Source organism: Pelobates fuscus, chromosome 13 (genome assembly GCF_036172605.1).
Source record: "Pelobates fuscus isolate aPelFus1 chromosome 13, aPelFus1.pri, whole genome shotgun sequence".
Lineage (NCBI taxonomy): Eukaryota > Metazoa > Chordata > Amphibia > Anura > Pelobatidae > Pelobates > Pelobates fuscus.
Window position 1 is genome coordinate 90,184,695 of NC_086329.1, and position 17,974 is coordinate 90,202,668.

The following is a 17,974-nucleotide window of genomic DNA, read 5'->3' on the forward strand; positions in this document are numbered from 1 at the left end:
CAAGGACATACAGCAAACCCACACCTCCTCCATCATCATCATCACCACCCTGCACTGCCTTACAGCTGTCACATGTGCCAGTCACGTGGGCCGCCATGTCGAGGCCATGTTTGCTCCGGGCAGCGCCAGCAGCGAGGGCTGCACACCCCGGTGACGTCACGCGCTGTGTGTGTGTGGATTCCATCCGCTGGGGTCGAGCTCGCGCTCAGTCTTGCTGAAGGCGGGAAAGAGTGAGGAGTGGGAGTCAGAGCGCGGTGCGGCCTCCCTGATACAATACTCAGTGTCTGACAGTAACTGTGTCATTGTATTACCTCAGATCTTTATTAATGAGCTCACCATGAACATAATGTATAATTATAATGAACAGCTCGGTTATAATGTGCAGTAATGGGGGAGGGGGGTTTCATGTCCTATGCCTGCTGTGTCCCCCTTGTATAATAGTATAGTGTGTGAGTCTGAGGTAAAAATGTTATTTGTTGGTCTGTATGCAGTGCTGTCATGGTAGAAGGTGGTAAAATCGGTGCAGTCACCATGGCAACCATGAAATATTCCAGCTGGTTTTAGTAATTTACCTCAGAATTGCTGTCACAGACCAATCTCGCTTTGTGTGGTAATAACTCCATTCTGTTTTTTTTGTTTTTGTTTCCTGAAGGAGAAGCCAGGTCTTTATGAATTTGCTCTTGAGAGGTCCCTGTGTTAGCATTGTAAGTATGAATGTAATAATAACTTGTATTGGACCTTTCACAGAGAGACCATTAGAAGTGGAACTGTCAGATCTACCATGGTTTTCTGGACATTTATTATATATATTTTTGATGGTACCATGGGAAAGGTATCATTCTCTACACTGCAGGGCAGCACCTTTCATGGACTGCCAATCAGTATGTGTAGGGGATGTGTCCAGGGAAATTGGTGGATACAACAACCCTTATTAGTATTATATTTCTATTATAACAAACATGGTTTAATCATGTTACCATTACTGGGGTTTAAAGAGACACTCCAGACACCAATGCAACTTAAAGGAGCACTGTATTGTCAGGAACTGTGTATTCCTGACATTATAGGTGTAAAATCCCATTTTAGGTGATCGGCCCTCCTTGGCTCCCATTAAGTTATAGAACGTACCTTAATTACCAGCGCTGCGCGTGTCCGGTCGCAACTGGCTTCGCCTCCGTGGCTGAGATAATCAAATTTGATGACCGCTGAACGTTCCTCAAAGAGTTGCATTGATTTTTGCCGCGCATATACAATAGCCTTGCAATGCTTTCCTGTAGATACAGGAAAGCATTGCAAGGCTATTGTATATGCGCGGCAAAAATCAATGCAACTCTTTGAGGAACGTTCAGCGTCTCCATACAAGGTTTGGAGACGCTAAACATCAGTGCTACACACTGTGTAGCAATGACTCAGGAAGCACCTCTAGTGGCAGTCTGAGTGACTGCCACTGGAGGTGTAACTAGCCAGCAATGTAAACGGTGCCTTTTCTCTATATTTTTTGACACATTGTTAGTTTTGTGCACAAAAATTAAAGGAACAACCAGGACACCATAACAACAACATAGAAATAAAGTTATGGTGCTGTGAGGTCAAGGCGCTCCCTTAAAGGATCACTATAGGGTCAGGAACACAAACATGTATCCCTGACCCTATAGTGTTAAAACTACAATCTAGCCCCCCTGGGCTCCTCATGCATCCATACAGATAGTAACAATCTTACCATATATAAGCCAGAAGCTGCTGGCTCTGCCCTGTCTGCCTCCGAAAAAACAAGCAGTCTGCTGACATCATCAGAAGTGGTAGCCTTCCCCATAGGATTGGCTGAGACTGACCAGGAGGCAGATCAGGGGCAGAGCCAGCATGATTTAAACACAGCCCTGGCCAATCAGCATCTCCTCATAGAGATGTATTGAATCAATGAATCTCTATGAGGAAAGTTCAGTGTCTGCATGCAGAGGTAGGAGATACTGAATGTTTGGATGCATTTTAGGCAGCCATGACCTAGGAAGGACAGCTATCTGAGGAGTGGCCAGTGAAGTTATCACTAGGCTGTAATGTAACCACTGCATTTTCTCTGAAAAGACAGTGTTGACAGCAAAAAAGCCTGAAGGTAATGATTCTACTCACCTGAACAAATTCAGTAAGCTGTAGTTGTTCTGGTGACTAGTGTCCCTTTAACTTTAGTTAGCCTTCCAGTTCTTTCCTGCTGCTGTCCATATCTGCTTTCAGAAAATAAGCTAGAGATAGTCAAGCAGGGGCACCGATGATTGACTTAGCGGACTGTGCTTTGCTACTCACCACCTTTCTTATTTTTGGCTGTCCCTACCTATAATTGTTGCAGTATTTTACACTATTTGCCACTGTTGATTACTTAGAAGAATCAAGTAACAAGCTATCTGTTATATCATTCGTCTGGTTGTTCGGTAAGAATCTACCTTCAACCATCTGAAGTCGACAAACGAACAATTCACCGAACAACCAGGCCACCCCGGAGAGGAGTGTGGCACTAATTGACCCCCCACTATCGTTATTCACACTACCTTAAGTGCCAATCACACGAACACACTGGGTATTCCCTGGGTGGCCACCTTTCGGCATACAAACATGTGGCGGTGACCATCTCTCCATACGAACGCACCAGCGGTGTTTGATCGTCGAGTGTCTGAAACCCAAATCGGACACTCGACCACGCGAACACCGCAGAGACCTCCATACTCAACCCTGTTCGTGGAAACTCAAGAGAACAGATTGTGTTCGGTGAAAAGAATCATATGAACCCGTGCTTTTCAACCGCACGAACGGAGACCGACCGCAAGGCCAAAACACATGGAACTATCTTCGGCTTACACCTCGTGTGCGGTCGGTGAAACGAAGATCTCAATAAAACTTTTGAACCCCTGAACTGATCTGGGTGATTTTTCAGTTTGTTACCCACCCAGATCGGGGCTATCAGAGGGTATGTAGGTTATGGGTGTATGGTATTGTTTTGGGGTACATCTAAGAATTGGGGGAAAATGTGTTGTATAACGTCTATGTATCTATATATCTCTCAGGCTGAGGGGAGGGAAAATGTATACTGTATCCAGCCATTGATTGGCCGATGCCTTATTTTTTTGTAGGGGTCTCCCTTGCATGGGAGAAATGTATAATGCTGAGTGTGTGATTAAAAGATCAGTTCTGCTCCTGATACGGAGTGTCGTCCAGTTATTGAGAGAAGGTGATGGGAGATTCGTGGATTTCTTTATTTACTACTTATGCTGTTCTTATGATATCCTGCTTGTTCCGGAGTTACTATTGGAATACCAGCGGAGGAAAGTCTATGTTAGACTAGTGCTTCTACATTGGTTGGCAGCGGCGGGATCCAAAGCTCACAAAGGAACAAATACCAGGGAAGGCAGCAGTAACAATGGATTGTGGATGGAGATAGATTATTCTATTCTTAAGCGGTCCACGTTAAAGGATCTCCTAGAAGCAAGAGGTATTTCTGCAAGCAACAAGAAAAAGGCTGTTCTTGTTGCAGAAGTGATGGCGGAATACTGGACGGATGGCGGTTCGGTTCCTGAATGGTACAGTTCGACAAACGAACGAGAACAATCCGAATTCCAAAGGGAGTTACAATTTCAGCTGTCTTTTTATGGCGAAAACCCACCGAGGGATATCATCTCCTGAACAATGACAGAGGTTCAGGAATTCATGATGAGGCAGAGAGACCAGCAAATATAAAATGTGGCGTATACTGCGCCCAAATATTATACGTACATACACCTCTGCGAGGAAAAGTTGGTAAAATACCTCGGAATAATAAAACAGAAAAAAATAATGGTGCAATACAGTATATAATAGTGCAAATATTTGTGCTAGGTAACTGTAGGAAAAACACTCACATACGGTAGAGCTATATAAGAGCTCTACTTTTTTCAGTGTGGACGGTATAATCCCCGTCTAAGGATGTAAGATGGTAAAGATGGTACTGGTCCTCCAAATGCACAATGGAGATAAAAGAGAAAGAGACGCTCTGATAGTGTAGTAAGTACTATAAAATCAGGGTAGTAAGATAAAGTAATGTACTTACAATTTGTAGAGCAAGACCTGCTCTAGTTATCACAGCATGGGTGGTACTATCCCCACCTAAGGATATGATGGCACCAGGTAGTTAACAGGACATAAAGGAATAATAAATATAAAATAATAAAAAATAGATGTCTAAATTTATAAAATAGACTATTTATTATAAAATATCACATATAAAAGTATAGGTACAAATGTCCAAAAATAAGGGGGTCCCACTTGACGCGTTTCGCCTCTCCAGAGGCTTTATCAAAAGTGTCTCACCAGAAAGAGGCCAAGCAGTGACAGTGATACAAGAGGGTAAGCCCAAAATACCTTATCATCCATTTAAAACATATGTAGAGGCATAGGAGGATATAGATGCATTACTCCAGGATTTTGAGAGACTGTGTGCCCTACATAAAATAGATGCTGAAGATTGGGTTTCCAGGTCTGCTGTCAGGGAGAGCAGCGGAGGTGTTACCGTACAGTACCTGACAAGGAAATTCGGAACTATAGCCGGGTAAACGAAGTGATACTCGCCCGGTATGCTATAACGCCAAGCCAAGGGGGTGTAACCAGGGTAATTTAGAAAAGTGTCCAATTTCTATTGAAATCTGCACTTTTTGCAAAATAAAAAAAATCAGACACACTCTTAAAACATAAATCTTTTCAGCAAGCTACAATTATTTAGGGGTATGTTGTGACCCTTTAAAAAAATAATTTTGGATGAGGCGTGACAGAGTTGCTTTGAACAATTTGTCTACTTTGCCTGGAAGGTCAACAGGGCACTTCTGGCAGTAACACCATTGTTGTGGTTCTTGGGGTGTTCATTTAATTCTTAGTTTGATATTTGTTCTTCCTGAATCATCTACCTATTTTTTCTACCCTGCATTTATCATCACCAGGAAAGAAAGAAAGCATTCTGTGACCCCTGGCATGGCATAAATTACATAGCAGAAATAGTGTGGTCAGCGGCCAGCCTGATCTATGTTGCTCTTATAGCCAAGTCTAGAAAAGAATCATTGGAGTTGTAATTCTACCTCAGCTGGATAGCTATCTCTCCACAAATAAAATTGATGCTCACAATATTTGTTTTTATCTCTTAATTTTATTTTATCTCTATTTTTATTTTTCAGTCACAGACATGTAACATACAGATCTTGTTATTGCATTGAACATATGCGGATGAACATTCGTACAACAGTTAAACATTTAGTTTTTAGTATTAATCAGAACTAGGTATATTCATTTCTATTGTGTTGAGAGTAGAGCGTATTTCCGTGTTGGCCGTGTTTGCGAGTATTCGGGTGTATTTATATTTTTGTTTTTATTTCTGTAGATGCATGTAGGGTGGGAGCTCAGGTGTAGTTTGCGCTGCCGCGTGAGCTAGAATGTCGGTGTCTTCGTTTTGCGTTATGACCCCTTCTCTAGCTACGGTTTGTGAGTTTTGATTGGTGGTGGGCGTATTTCGGGTCTCGTCTATATAGCTTATTCCCGGGTCGTGCAGCCAGGTGTTAGCGTGCATCCCTGTTTGGCTTTTTACCCTTTTGTTTTCTTTACCCTGAGAACTCAAGTGCGTTGTAGTCATTTGCGATTCTTTTATGTGCGTTGGGTTGAGTTTTGGGTGTAGGCCGTGTGTGTGATATTGTCTATATATGTTGTCGTGTCATCTCTCTAGGATTGTTTGTGGCGTCGGGTTGGGTTTATGCTCGATTAGTGGTATCTTGGTCCCTATCGGGTTAGTGTGCCTTCAAGTGTTACTCCCGTTGTTGGTAGTCATTTCGTTCTCCCTTGTGGGGTAATCGCGTCTTACTTCTTGTGTGTTGTCGTGTTTCCTTTCAGGTGTGGAGGGTGAGTGTCCATTGTGTTTGGATTAGCGTATGTTGGGGGTTGGTCTGTCTATAAGGTGCCTATGTTAGTCGTCTGTTCTGAGGCGTCTTGAACCCTTTTACCTTGCGTGGAGTTGCTTTGTCTCTACCGGTGGATTTTCCCTTGTTTCTACCCTTTCTCGTGTGTGGCTATGAGAGTCCTAGGTCACCTAGCCCTTCTACTCCGATCGTGTATGCCTTCTCCTCTCTGTCTGTCTTTACTCTCTATCCGTAGGTGTCTGTTCCGTTATGGTCTAGCTGTAATTTTTGTGGGGTGCTTTGGGTGTACGTCTCAGTTGTACGTCTATAGTCCCTAGGGGTGTGTGAGGAACTGACTCTGCTGGGTTTCGAACCCTGGTTTACATGCTGCTAAACCTCTTCCTTACCACTACACCACCCTGCCTTTTGCAAATGTACCTGAGATCTGGTAACCTTGACTCTATAAGCATTGGTATCAGTGACAAGTCTCTTCAGCTGTGTCTGGTCATGTGTCTGGTTCTTGGCCTATAAAAGCCACTTCCTGTCTCTGTACCTTTGCCAGATTATTGTGGTTCCTGTACTCTCTAATTGCTGATCTGGCTACTGGACTCCAAAACTTTGTAACATCAACATCAATATCATTACAGGGGGAGGGTTATGTTCAGGTGTGCGGTTCTGTTAGTTGTGGCGTTTATTGTAGCTGTTCGTTGTCTTGTCGTGGAGTTTGCGCTGCTGTGGCAGCATCTCCGCTCCCTCCCGCGCCAGCTCGCGTAGCTCTTTTAGACACCTAATCCGTCCATGGGAACCATGTCGGGGCACACTTGTCCGAACGTCCCTGCTGTGAGTCCGTCATCATTTCCAGGTTGTAGATTGTTTCCACTCTGTCTACCCATTGTTGAAAGGAGGGAATTGCTGGGCTTTTCCACATTGTTGGTATGAGCGTTTTTGCCGCCGTGAGCAGGTGTATGGTGAGGCCCTTTTTGTATTTCTTCGGAGGTATGTGTGTGTGATTCAGCAGCATCGGTAGCGGCTGTAGAGGGATTTCCGTTCCCGTGATTTCATTGATTGTTTGGTGTATCATTTGCCAGTATGGTACGATGTGGGAACATGTCCACCAGATGTGGAGTCCTGTGCCCTCTTCTGTGTCGCATCTCCAGCATTCTCCTGGGATCGATTCCTGTACGTGCCGTAGTACATCCGGGGTCCTGTACCAGTATCTTATAGTTGCACTCTTGGAATTTAGTGCTTATAGATCCTTTGTGTGTCAACTGGAAGATGTTTCCCCATTCGAGGTCAGTTAGTTCAACCTCTGTCTCCCTTTCCCATCGCTCCGTGAAGCCTAGTGGGCTCTTATTCCCGTTATTTTGTAGTGTGGTGTATAGGAGCGATACACCATGTGCGAGGTGCTATCTGGTCATGCGGATGTGTTCTAGTTGCAGCAGCGGGCGATGTAGGTGATCTTTGCTTTTCACAGCGTTGACGTACGTTTTTATTTGGTGGTAACGGAATTCGTCTAGTCTCTTTGGTCTGCGGTCTTGTAGTAGCTCTGCCAAGGTCTTCAGATTCAGTCCGTTGCACCATTGGCGTATGTGTACCCAATACGTTGCTCCGAAGTTCCGTAAGTCCTCCTGCCACTGTCGGGTTGTTAGTTATGGGTGTGAGCGGGTTGGGGGATGTTGTGAGTTTCTTGTTGTATCGCACTCTGCACCAGACCCTAAGAGTGGCATCTATCATTGGATTCCCTGTGCGCATGTCTCCTTGTGTAGCTTCACCTTGCATACTAGGGCGGGGATCTTCCCCTGTGCTTGCTGTAGTTCCATGTGAACCCATTGTTTAGTGCTTGGGTTGGCGTGCCAGTCGACTAGTCGATGAAGGGGCTTTGCTTGATAATACGTGATGATGGATGGTAGTCCCGTGCCTCCTTCACTCTTTGGCCGCTCCAGGGTGGATCTCCGTATGCGTGCCGGCTTCTGGTTCCATACGAACCGTCGGATGGTAGTCGTTATTGTCCGAAAGAAGTCTCGTGGGATGGATGGTTGTATGTGGCCCATGTCTCACCCAGTGGTTTCTTATCTGCTTGCGTAATTGCCCGGGGGGTTTCGTGTAGTTTGCAGCGGCTTTTGTTATGTAGGTGACCTGTGGTCTAGATTTGTGCTCCGTGCAATCTTTTGGTATAGGGTTTGTGCGTGTAGGGGTTAGTCGCCCACGGGGAGGTCTCTTTTTGCGGTTTGTCAGTAATGGGTGTTCGCCTTCTTTTTCGATTCCGTCCACTTGTTGACTATTTTCTACCTCTCTAGTTCTCTTTCAGGAATCCGGTCTATGTTGTCCCTAGCTTGTGTTCTAGCTGAGCCTGCCTCTTATGTCTATTCTACTCCAGATCCTTCTCTCTAGTTCCCTTCCCTTTTCCCTCAGTGTTATATGGTTTCCAGGACTCGGGTCAGTGAATTTTAAGTATGTATATGCAGTGTGCTTACAGCTTTTGTGCGCTGTATGTAGGGGGGTCACTTATCTAGGAGGTTGTCTTCCCAGGGATGTCATCGATAAACATTCAAACTATGTACAGTATATGACCTAACTTCTAGGTGGTCCTCAAACCCATCGCCCGTCTCTCCCCGGACCTTGTCCCCCCTCACTCCCCTGTGCCTCCGAAGCCCAGCGTCCCACAGTTCAGGCCGTTGATGTTGTAGTGTCCCAGACGTTTTTGGTTGCGCATGGGTATCTGTCGCCCGTCGCAGGCCCGCGTGATAGCGGCTAGTGTCTTCCCGGACTCCCTCCTTCCCCGGTGAGTGCCCATATCCTCCCAACCTCAGGGTTCCCCCTTGTTCTGAGCAAGTGTAATAGGGCATTCTGGTGGGACTTTCTACCCCTTGTGCACCCTCCGGTTGATCCGTCCCTCCCCACCTATCTGGATCCCTTATAGGCCTCTCGCCTAAGTATATTGGGAAGAGTTTAGGGAGAGTACATACCCCAGTCCAGGCCTTCTACCAAGCGGGTCTGGTTCAGTGGGTCGTCTGTTTCCAAAGGGCCATGGACACAGAGTGCGCAGGTCCGGTTCGGTGTATGTGACTTGCAAGCTGAGGGGAGGTACTTTGCTGAGCCTACTCCTCGGGCATCTCTGGGCCTCCTCTACGTTGTTGTGGGACCGGATCCGCCCGGAGATTGTGTGCCACCTCCACTGATCCTGTTGCCCGGGCCGGGGGTCCTTCCAGGATCCAATTCGGGATCTGCACTGCGGGTAAGTTGGCGGTGTTCAGGAAACGGGGTACGTCGATTGGCCACCTGATAGTGTGCTACATGTTGCCCGTTCTCGCTTGTAGGCTAAATGGGAACCCCCACTTGTAGGGAATCCTCTTCTCCTGCAGCATCCGAGTTAGCGGCCTGAGGGCCGGGGTGCATCTAAGGTGATAGTGGACAGGTCTTGGTAGAGGGAGAACTGGGAATCCATATAGGAAATCCGTTGCTGCGTCCTCGCCGCTTGCATCAGGGTTTCTTTAAGTTGAAACGATTCTAGGGAGCAGATGACGTCTCTTGGTAAGCCATCTCTTCTAGGAGCCCGCAGGGCCCGGTGTGCTCTCTCGATGCCAAAGTCAAGGGGGCTGTGTCCCCCAGGAGGTGCGTGAACAGGCCTACGAGGACCTCATGGGGATCTTCACCCTCCGCCTTTGTAGGCCTCGGATTCTAATGTTCTTCCTGCGGCCTCTATTATCGAGGTCCTCGACCTGTCGGCGCCGGTCTAGAAGCATATTTCCTTGCCTCCCAGTCGCCAGTTCCGCTGCTTGCCGGTATTGGGCGTTCTGTAGACGTTCTTCTTCCAAATCATCCACGCGCTGTTCCAGCGCTGTGAGGTCCCTGCGGACTGCCGTGAATTCCTCCCTGATAACTGCTCTCAGTTCCGCCACCATTTCCACTTTGTCCTTGCGGGTGAGCATGTTTGCCGTTATTTTCGTTAGATCAGCCGATATTTGGGCTAGCGTGGAGGTCGCTGGGGAGATCTGGCTTGAGTGTGCTGTGTTGGAGCTTGGTGAGGACGGCGTCGTCAAGGCGGTGTCGTCAGTGCCACAAAGGCCTTGCGGTGTTGTGAGGAATTCGTCCATCGGGCCGGGATTTTGCCTAGCCGGGTTTGCACCGGAGGTACCAGCCGTACCCATTCGTTTAGATTTCCCCTTTTTTAGGTTAAATGATCGCTATGTACTGGGGTTTAGCAGGTTGGTGCCTAGGAGCTCAGGTCGAGTACGTCTCACTCCATTGGCAGTCAGGCCACGCCCCCCCAATTTGTACTTCTTGTTCACTCTAAATGTTTATTCAGTAAACTGACTATTTTGGAGACTGCAAAGAAATTGCCAGATTAGCTGTATTTGATGCATATCCCAACTTTACCTCTGTTATTTTGTCAATAATTTAATTTACGTGTGCATTCTTCACAATTCCTTGTTTTATAAATCCCTGTAAGGTTTGTTTGAAGGAATGATCCCAATTTTACTCATCTGAATCTTAAAGTACTTAAAATGTGAAACACCCTTATTAAAATAAAATAATCCTGGGCTGATTGGTTTAGTCTGCATTTTTGTCAGAGAGAGAAAAAACTTTATCTGTATGCAGACCCATATCTTTAATCTGCTGAATGATGCTATCTTGGCAGTTAAGATTGATTAGTGTCTAAAAGGATGTTTTAACCTTACAGGGACCTGAAGAATATTCAGATGTCTGAAAGCACAAACACAGGTAAACATTACTCTGCTGAGTTTTAACCCCTTAAGACCGCAGCCAAATGTACAAGTTGTGATCCAAAAAAACGTAAACAAAACCTGGCATTTGCGCTATATGTCTGTCCAACCATAATTCACCTCTTTCATATTAAATGCACCCCCCATTATTATATATCATTTTATTCAGGGGAAACGGGGCTTTCGTTTAACATCAAATATTTAGGTATGGAACATAATTTAATATGAAAAAATATTTAAAAAATGGGAGAAAATAAGAATTTTTTAACATTTTTTAGTTCTACGTGACATTCTAACTGTGAATGTCATAATACTGTTTGCTTTTACTGCAATACAATACACATATTTGTATTCAGCGATGTCTCGCGTGTAAAACAGTACCCCCTATGTACAGGTTTTATGGTGTTTTGGGAAGTTACAGGGTCAAATATAGCGTGTTACATATTTCAGTTTTTTTACATTGAAATTCGCCAGATTGGTTACGTTACCTTTGAGACCATATGGTAGCCCAGAAATAAGAATTACCCCCATGATGGCATACCATTTGCAAAAGTAGACAACCTAAGGTATTGCAAATTGAGTATGTCCAGTCTTTTTTAGTAGCCACTTGGTCACAAACACTGGCCAAAGTTAGTGTTAATATTTGAAAATGCAAAAAACTAATTTGAACGCAAATTTTGGCCAGTGTTTGTGACTAAGTGGCTACTAAAAAAACTGAACATACCCTATTTGCAATACCCTGGGTTGTCTACTATTGCAAATGGTATGCCATCATGGGGATAATTTTCATTCCTGGGCTACCATACGGTCTCAAAGGCAACCTGGCGAATTTTAATGTGAAAAAACTGAAACGCAAACCTTATATTTGACTCTGTAACTTTTGAAAACACCATAAAACCTGTACATGAGGGGTACTGTTATACTCAGGAGACTTCGCTGAACACAAATATTAGTGTTTCAAAACAGTAAAACGTATCACAACAATTATATCGTCAGTGTAAGTGCCATTTGTGTGTGAAAAATGCAAAAAATGTCACTGTCACTGACGATATCGTCGTTGTAATATATTTTACTGTTTTGAAACACTAATATTTGTGTTCAGCGAAGTCTTCCGAGTAAAACAGTACCCCCCATGTACAGGTTTCATGGTGTCTTGGAAAGTTACAGAGTTAAATATAGTGCTAGACAATGTAATTCCCTGAACTTTTGGCCTGGGTTGGCAGGCAGGTCCTGCAAATTGTAATTAATAAAATGACCTAATTATGTAAAATTATTACATAAATATATGCGTAGAATTATTATATATATATGTGTGTATATATATATATGTGTGTATATATATGTATATAATTTTTTTTAATTATTTTTATTTATATATAGGTATATACATAGTGATATATACGTATATACTTATGTATATAGATATATATATTATTTCGTTCTACATGTATTTTGATATCAATATATATATATTAATTTTAAAATACAGTTAGAACGAAATTACGCATGTTTATATATTTTTTATCTATTTTTTAAAATTATTTTTTTATTATTTTTTATTTATTTTTTTAACGTATTTATATATTTATTTATTTTTTATTATATATAAATATATATATAATGAAAATTATATATATATTTAATCAATATCATTGTACGTGTATTTTGATATTAATATATATATATAATTATGTATATATTAATATTAAAATACACGTAGACAGTGTATGCATATTTATGTGTATGTGTGTATATGTGTGTATATATATATACTTAGATCATATATATAATAAATATATATATGATCTAAGTATATATAATTTATTTTTACACTGTTTTAACATTTATTTATTTTTTTTCAGACAGCAGGGGGAGTACCTGTCATTACAGGAAGTACTCGATTCCTCTCCCTACATTTAGTGTTAAACCATTATTGAGAGGTTTAACACCAAATAAGAGTTCCTGCCCATTCACAGCTTGGTCCCTCTTGGAGTTGTAGCTAAGGCAGAGTTTACACACTTTCTTCTAGTCATACCAGTAATGGATGCCGTGATAGACTGAAAATGGTCAGCTGATCACAGCTCCTGATTACTACTCATGTGCTCAACCATTACAGAGGAATGGGCTGCTGGAGACTCTTGGCATTAACACACACATTTTAACACTGAAAAAAAAGATTGCGCCTGGGGACGGCAGTCACTGTAACCACTTAGACGAAGCAGTTATAGTGCCTGCTATGTCCCTTTAAGGGAGCGCTTATACTTTCCATTGCGTAGTTGTATTATGATTTTAGGATAATAGTCAACTAGGTTAACATGCATGTTTGTGTTGTTTGTTTTTTAAATGCATTTATTAGGAATGTCAGATATTATTACATACACTGATAGCATATCCGTTGATTGTTGAAGATCAGAGTGCAATATGGTTTAATAATGGACACGCCAAATCAACTTTGCAAATATCACAGTGAGAAGCGCGTAAGCGCCTCTAGCGGCTGTCAATGAGACAGCCACTAGAGGCTGGATTAACCCACAAACGTGTTATCTTTACTTCAGTCTGCTGCTGCTGCTGGCTCTGCTCCTGATCTGCCTGTTTGGCTGACATCACCAGTGGTAATCTAGGCCAATCACCATGCTTTCCCATACAATAGGAAAGCATTGGGTTGGCTGAGCTTGTCAAGGAGGCAGATCATAGGCATAGCCAGCACAAGCCAAACACAATCTCCTCATAGAGATGCATAGAATCAATGCATCTCTATGAGGAAAGTTCCATGTCTCTACACAGAGTGGAGACACTGAATATCTGTGCAGCACTACCCTAGGTAGCACAACAAGTAGTCATCTGAGGATTGGCCTGTAGAGGTATCCTACCCGTGTCCTAGATTGTAATGTAAACACCACCTTTTCTCGTAGAAAAAGTGTTTTACTGGAAAAAGCCTAAAGGGACTGATTATACTCACCAGAAGAAATATAATAAGCTGTAGTTCTGGTGACCTATAGTGTTCCTTTAAGATTTCTGGTATCAACAAAAGGGGAAGGGGGATAAATAGTGAATCTCCATACAAGAGAAGGATTGGATAGCAAATGAAAAACATTTTGTATGGACAAGTCTAAAACATAGGGTAGGTGTGTCTTCTTGTCCTCTGTTTTTAGATTATGGGCCTGAAGAGTATAAATGTGTCACAGACAGACTAGTTCTATATACTATTGATAAAGAAGTGTGTACACATTTTTCTTCTTTGGTGAAGTGGCTATTTATTGTGAAGAAAATGGAAGCCCGATCTTCAGCTGATACTATCTACCCATTGAATGGAAGGTACATCTGAATAGGGATGAGAGATAAGAATTATATAAATGCTAGTGATAGGTTTTCAGTTGTCAAGTGAATAAAGCAGATTAGCTCAAACATTGAAGGTTTGGGACTGCATTTTGTTTGTAAAACAAATTTTATTATAATTTAAAACCTAATTTTTCTGCATATTTTTAGTTACTTATTGTGAAAATATATCAAGCCACCATTGAAATATATTTAAAGAATGACCATGGTTTAAAGGACTACTCCAACCAAAAAAGTGTTTTTTTCTATTTTTTTTATTTATTTTTTATTGTGCTTTGAGTGAAAATAAATAACATACAAGCTCTTGGTGCCCCTATAGCATTCTTAGAATACATTTCCAATCATAACAGTTGGAGCAGTAAGATTATCTGCACTTTTTTTTTTGGAAGCGATAGAGTAATGCTGATTAGGTCAAGATATAGGTAAATGCGAGTTGCAATAGCAAGAGTTGTGGTTACAAGAAATGAATAATTAACATGACCAGCTACAATGCAAAGATGCTTGGCTAATGGTATGTTAGGTCGCGTGTATTCAAAATAACTGTGACGGTGAACGTCGGCTTGTGAGAGTCGATTAGTTACAGGAGTCCACCACCTTAAGTGTGGTTTATAGAGTCCTCTTTGTTGGCGGTGACAAGTTAAGGTGTCATCAGGCTGTTCGAGTCTTTGCCTTCCCTCATCCGATGCCCAGTCTGTGGGTCGATCGTTGGTCGTGTTGGAGCAGACAGGCTTTCTGCTGCGAACTGTTTTTTTGTGGGAGTGTAAGGCTGTTCTGCAGCTGGGTGCCATGATAATCTTGTGGGGCTGAGTGTGTCAGGTTCTTGCTTGTCTGGACTCCGCCCTCTCTCTCCCTTGCTACTTGCTTTTTGCAGTATGTTCCCAGGTTCCGTTGGGCGGCAGACGTGCATTTCTTCGCTGTGTGCTGCTTCTTGCGTGGGTGTCGCTTTTTCGCCCAACTGCCCCGTGGCGTTGGGTGTTTGGTAGGCCTGCGGGAGCGCGTTTGTCGCCAGTTCAGCTGCGAGGGGGGACAGGCTCTGATGGGCCCATTTGCCGTGCTGCCAATGTAGCCCAGAATCTGGCGAAGATGCGGTCAAGCCTTGCCTGAGATGCTGCAAGATAGGCCTCTGTTGTGGGGCTGTTCGTGTTTCCTGCCAACTTGGGTGCCGCTCTATCGTGCTGCCCGGTAGATATCGGGTGCAGTGGTGGGGAGCCTCCTGGGACCACGATGACCCCTGCCGGTCCATAGGTAGAGGGGGGGCAGGTAGAAGTCCGCCATGCTTAGCAGTTACCAGTGCTGGGGAGTGGCCGTCTCTCCAGCGCCTGGCGCGCTTGTAGGCCACAAAGGGTTGAGGCTCGGCGATCCGGGCCCAAAGGGCTCCGAGTTTAAAGGACCACTCTAGTGCCAGGAAAGCATACTCGTTTTCCTGGCACTAGAGTGCCCTGAGGGTGCCCCCACCCTCAGGGACCCCCTCCCGCCCGGCTCTGGAAAGGGGAAAAGGGTTAAAACTTACCTTTTTCCAGCGCTGGGCGGGGAGCTCTCCTCTTCCTCTCCGCCTCCGTTCCTCCCTCTCCTCACAGTGAGAATCACGCAAGCGCCTCTAGCGGCTGTCAGTGAGACAGCCACTAGAGGAAATAGGGGAAGGCTTAACTAATTGATAAACATAGCAGTTTCTCTGAAACTGCTATGTTTATAAAAAAAATTAGTTAACCCTAGCTGGACCTGGCACCCATACCACTTCATTAAGCTGAAGTGGTCTGGGTGCCTAGAGTGGTCCTTTAATATCATTTGGATCCTCTTGGTCTCCCCTCTGTAGCCGGCTAGTTTTGCGGTAGATTCCACTGCTTGGCTGCATGTAAGTGTATTTGTAAGCTTGGTGGGCTCAGGAGCTTGAGTAACATGCGTCCGTTCAGCTAGCTGGTCAAGCCCCGCCCCCCATAAAATAATGTTTTAAGATAACACTGGTTTTAGTTCAAGTAACCCCTCTTAGCCTTGGCCGGCCCCAAGCACTTTGAAGCAAAATAAATAAAAGAAATATGGAGAAGATCAAGTTCCAAAAGTATCTGGGGGTAGTCTACACGACCAAGGGGTTTTAGCGCTTCAATCAACATCATACAAGAAATAACTGTGGAGAAATTAAGAATGAAGTGCTAGAAAATGTAACCTTTATTTTGCTAAAACAGGATGATCTAAATCCAATAAACTTATTTCATAAGAGTATAAGAAAAAAAGTTCCAAAATTTTGCTACCTAGTTAACTGTGAATTTAATTAGTAAGTTTCACAAATTCATAAGTGTTAAAGGCTAATATTTAATTGGTTTAAAAATTCAATATGCATGATAATCAATATAATAATTTTCTCTTCATGTAATGCCAGTTAATGGTCAATAGGGGTCATGCAATCATATTCTCTAATTTCAATGTCCAAAACTGTTATATAGTTAAAGGACCACTATAGTGCCAAGAAAACATACTCGTTTTCCTGGCACTATAGTGCCCTGAGGGTGCCCCCTCCCGCCGGGCTCTGGGGAGAGTAAAGGGTTAAAAGTTACCTTTATTCCAGCGCCGGGCGGATAGATCTCCTCCTCCTCTCCGCCTCGGTCCTCCCTTTCGGCTGAAGGCAAAAGCTGCGCGCGCATTCAGCCGGTCACATAGGAAAGCATTCATAATGCTTTCCTATGGACGCTTGCGTGCTCTCACTGTGATTTTCACAGTGAGAATCACGCATGCGCCTCTAGCGGCTGTCAGTGAGACAGCCACTAGAGGATTTAGAGGCTGGCTTAACCTTTATATAAACATAGCAGTTTCTCTGAAACTGCTATGTTTATAAAAAAAAAAGGGTTAACCCTAGCTGGACCTGGCACCCAGACCATTTCATTAAGCTGAAGTGGTCTGGGTGCCTAGAGTGGTCCTTTAATAAGACAGAAAATGCCAAGGTGCATTAACCAAGTCTTCACACCCAGGTCTAAAACTAGAAAGCAGGTGATGTGTATCGCGCAAGTTTAACCCCTTAAGGACACATGACATGTGTGACATGTCATGATTCCCTTTTATTCCAGAAGTTTGGTCCTTAAGGGGTTAATAGCAGTAGCAGCAGTTTGACATCATACCTCTGATTTCTTGTGTTTTGAGGTCCTGTGGAGTCCTTGCAATTAATGCCATGACTGGTTTTTCGGTCCTCTTGCTGTATCGCAAAACACGTGTCACTACTCTGTAGGTTTTAGCAATGGTACATAGTCTCTCTCTGTATTCATCTCATTTTAAAGCTTGTTTATGTAAATTAGGTGGGCGGTCTTGGTGTGTTCCATTATTAACATTAGAGTCCACCCAAATTGTATTTTGTTTTCCACTGAATTATGCTATAATATTTCGCAAACAGTGCTGCAAACAGTGCTTGATAAATGCTGCTGTCATGAAAATTTAGCTACAAACTGAAATATAAACATGGGCTATTCAACATGTCTGTGATGGATTGCCTGGTCAATTTCAGCAACTGGTGCTAGGTTCTAAACCACCTCCACCACAAAAGAGCTCTTATAACTATGCTTCCCATCCAAGCCATGTTGGGACCTCACATCTCCAAAGACTTTAAGTACATTCCTTAGGGTGGTTTGGAGTACTCGATGCGGAAATGCTGATTGGCTAGGGGGACGTTTCCCCGCTCTCCCACCCCACATCCTTGACTGATATAATCAGAATTGATGATCTCAGCCAATCCAATGCTTTCCTATGGGAAAGCATTGTGATTTACGGAGATCATGATTTTGAGGCGGAAGAGGGGCGGAGCACAGCAAAAATGCTACATTTTCTCTGCCATTAAGTGGAAAACAAAGTTTGGTCCTTGTGGGGTTAAAGCGACACGGTCATCCCCATGCAAAATTAGTATTTCATAAAAAAAAAAAAAACTGATATATTCACATTGACATTTCCTGTGCTTAAATGACCACTAATTGGCACCCAGACCACTTCAGCTGAATGCCAGGTCCCCCTAGTTTTAACCCTGCAGCTAAAAACATAGCA

At 43.5% G+C, this 17,974-nt stretch overlaps 1 protein-coding gene across 1 annotated transcript in view; it reads left to right on the forward strand.

Annotated features, from left to right (window-relative positions):
* Positions 1-10,584: 10,584 nt before the first annotated feature.
* The window catches only part of TDRD10 (tudor domain containing 10), a 112,113-nt gene continuing 104,723 nt past the window's right edge, over positions 10,585-17,974 (forward strand). Inside the window, exon 1 of the mRNA XM_063439302.1 lies at positions 10,585-10,619. Within this exon, the coding sequence (XP_063295372.1) occupies positions 10,598-10,619 (22 nt within the window). The 5' untranslated portion in view covers positions 10,585-10,597. The remainder of the gene's footprint in view (positions 10,620-17,974) is intronic.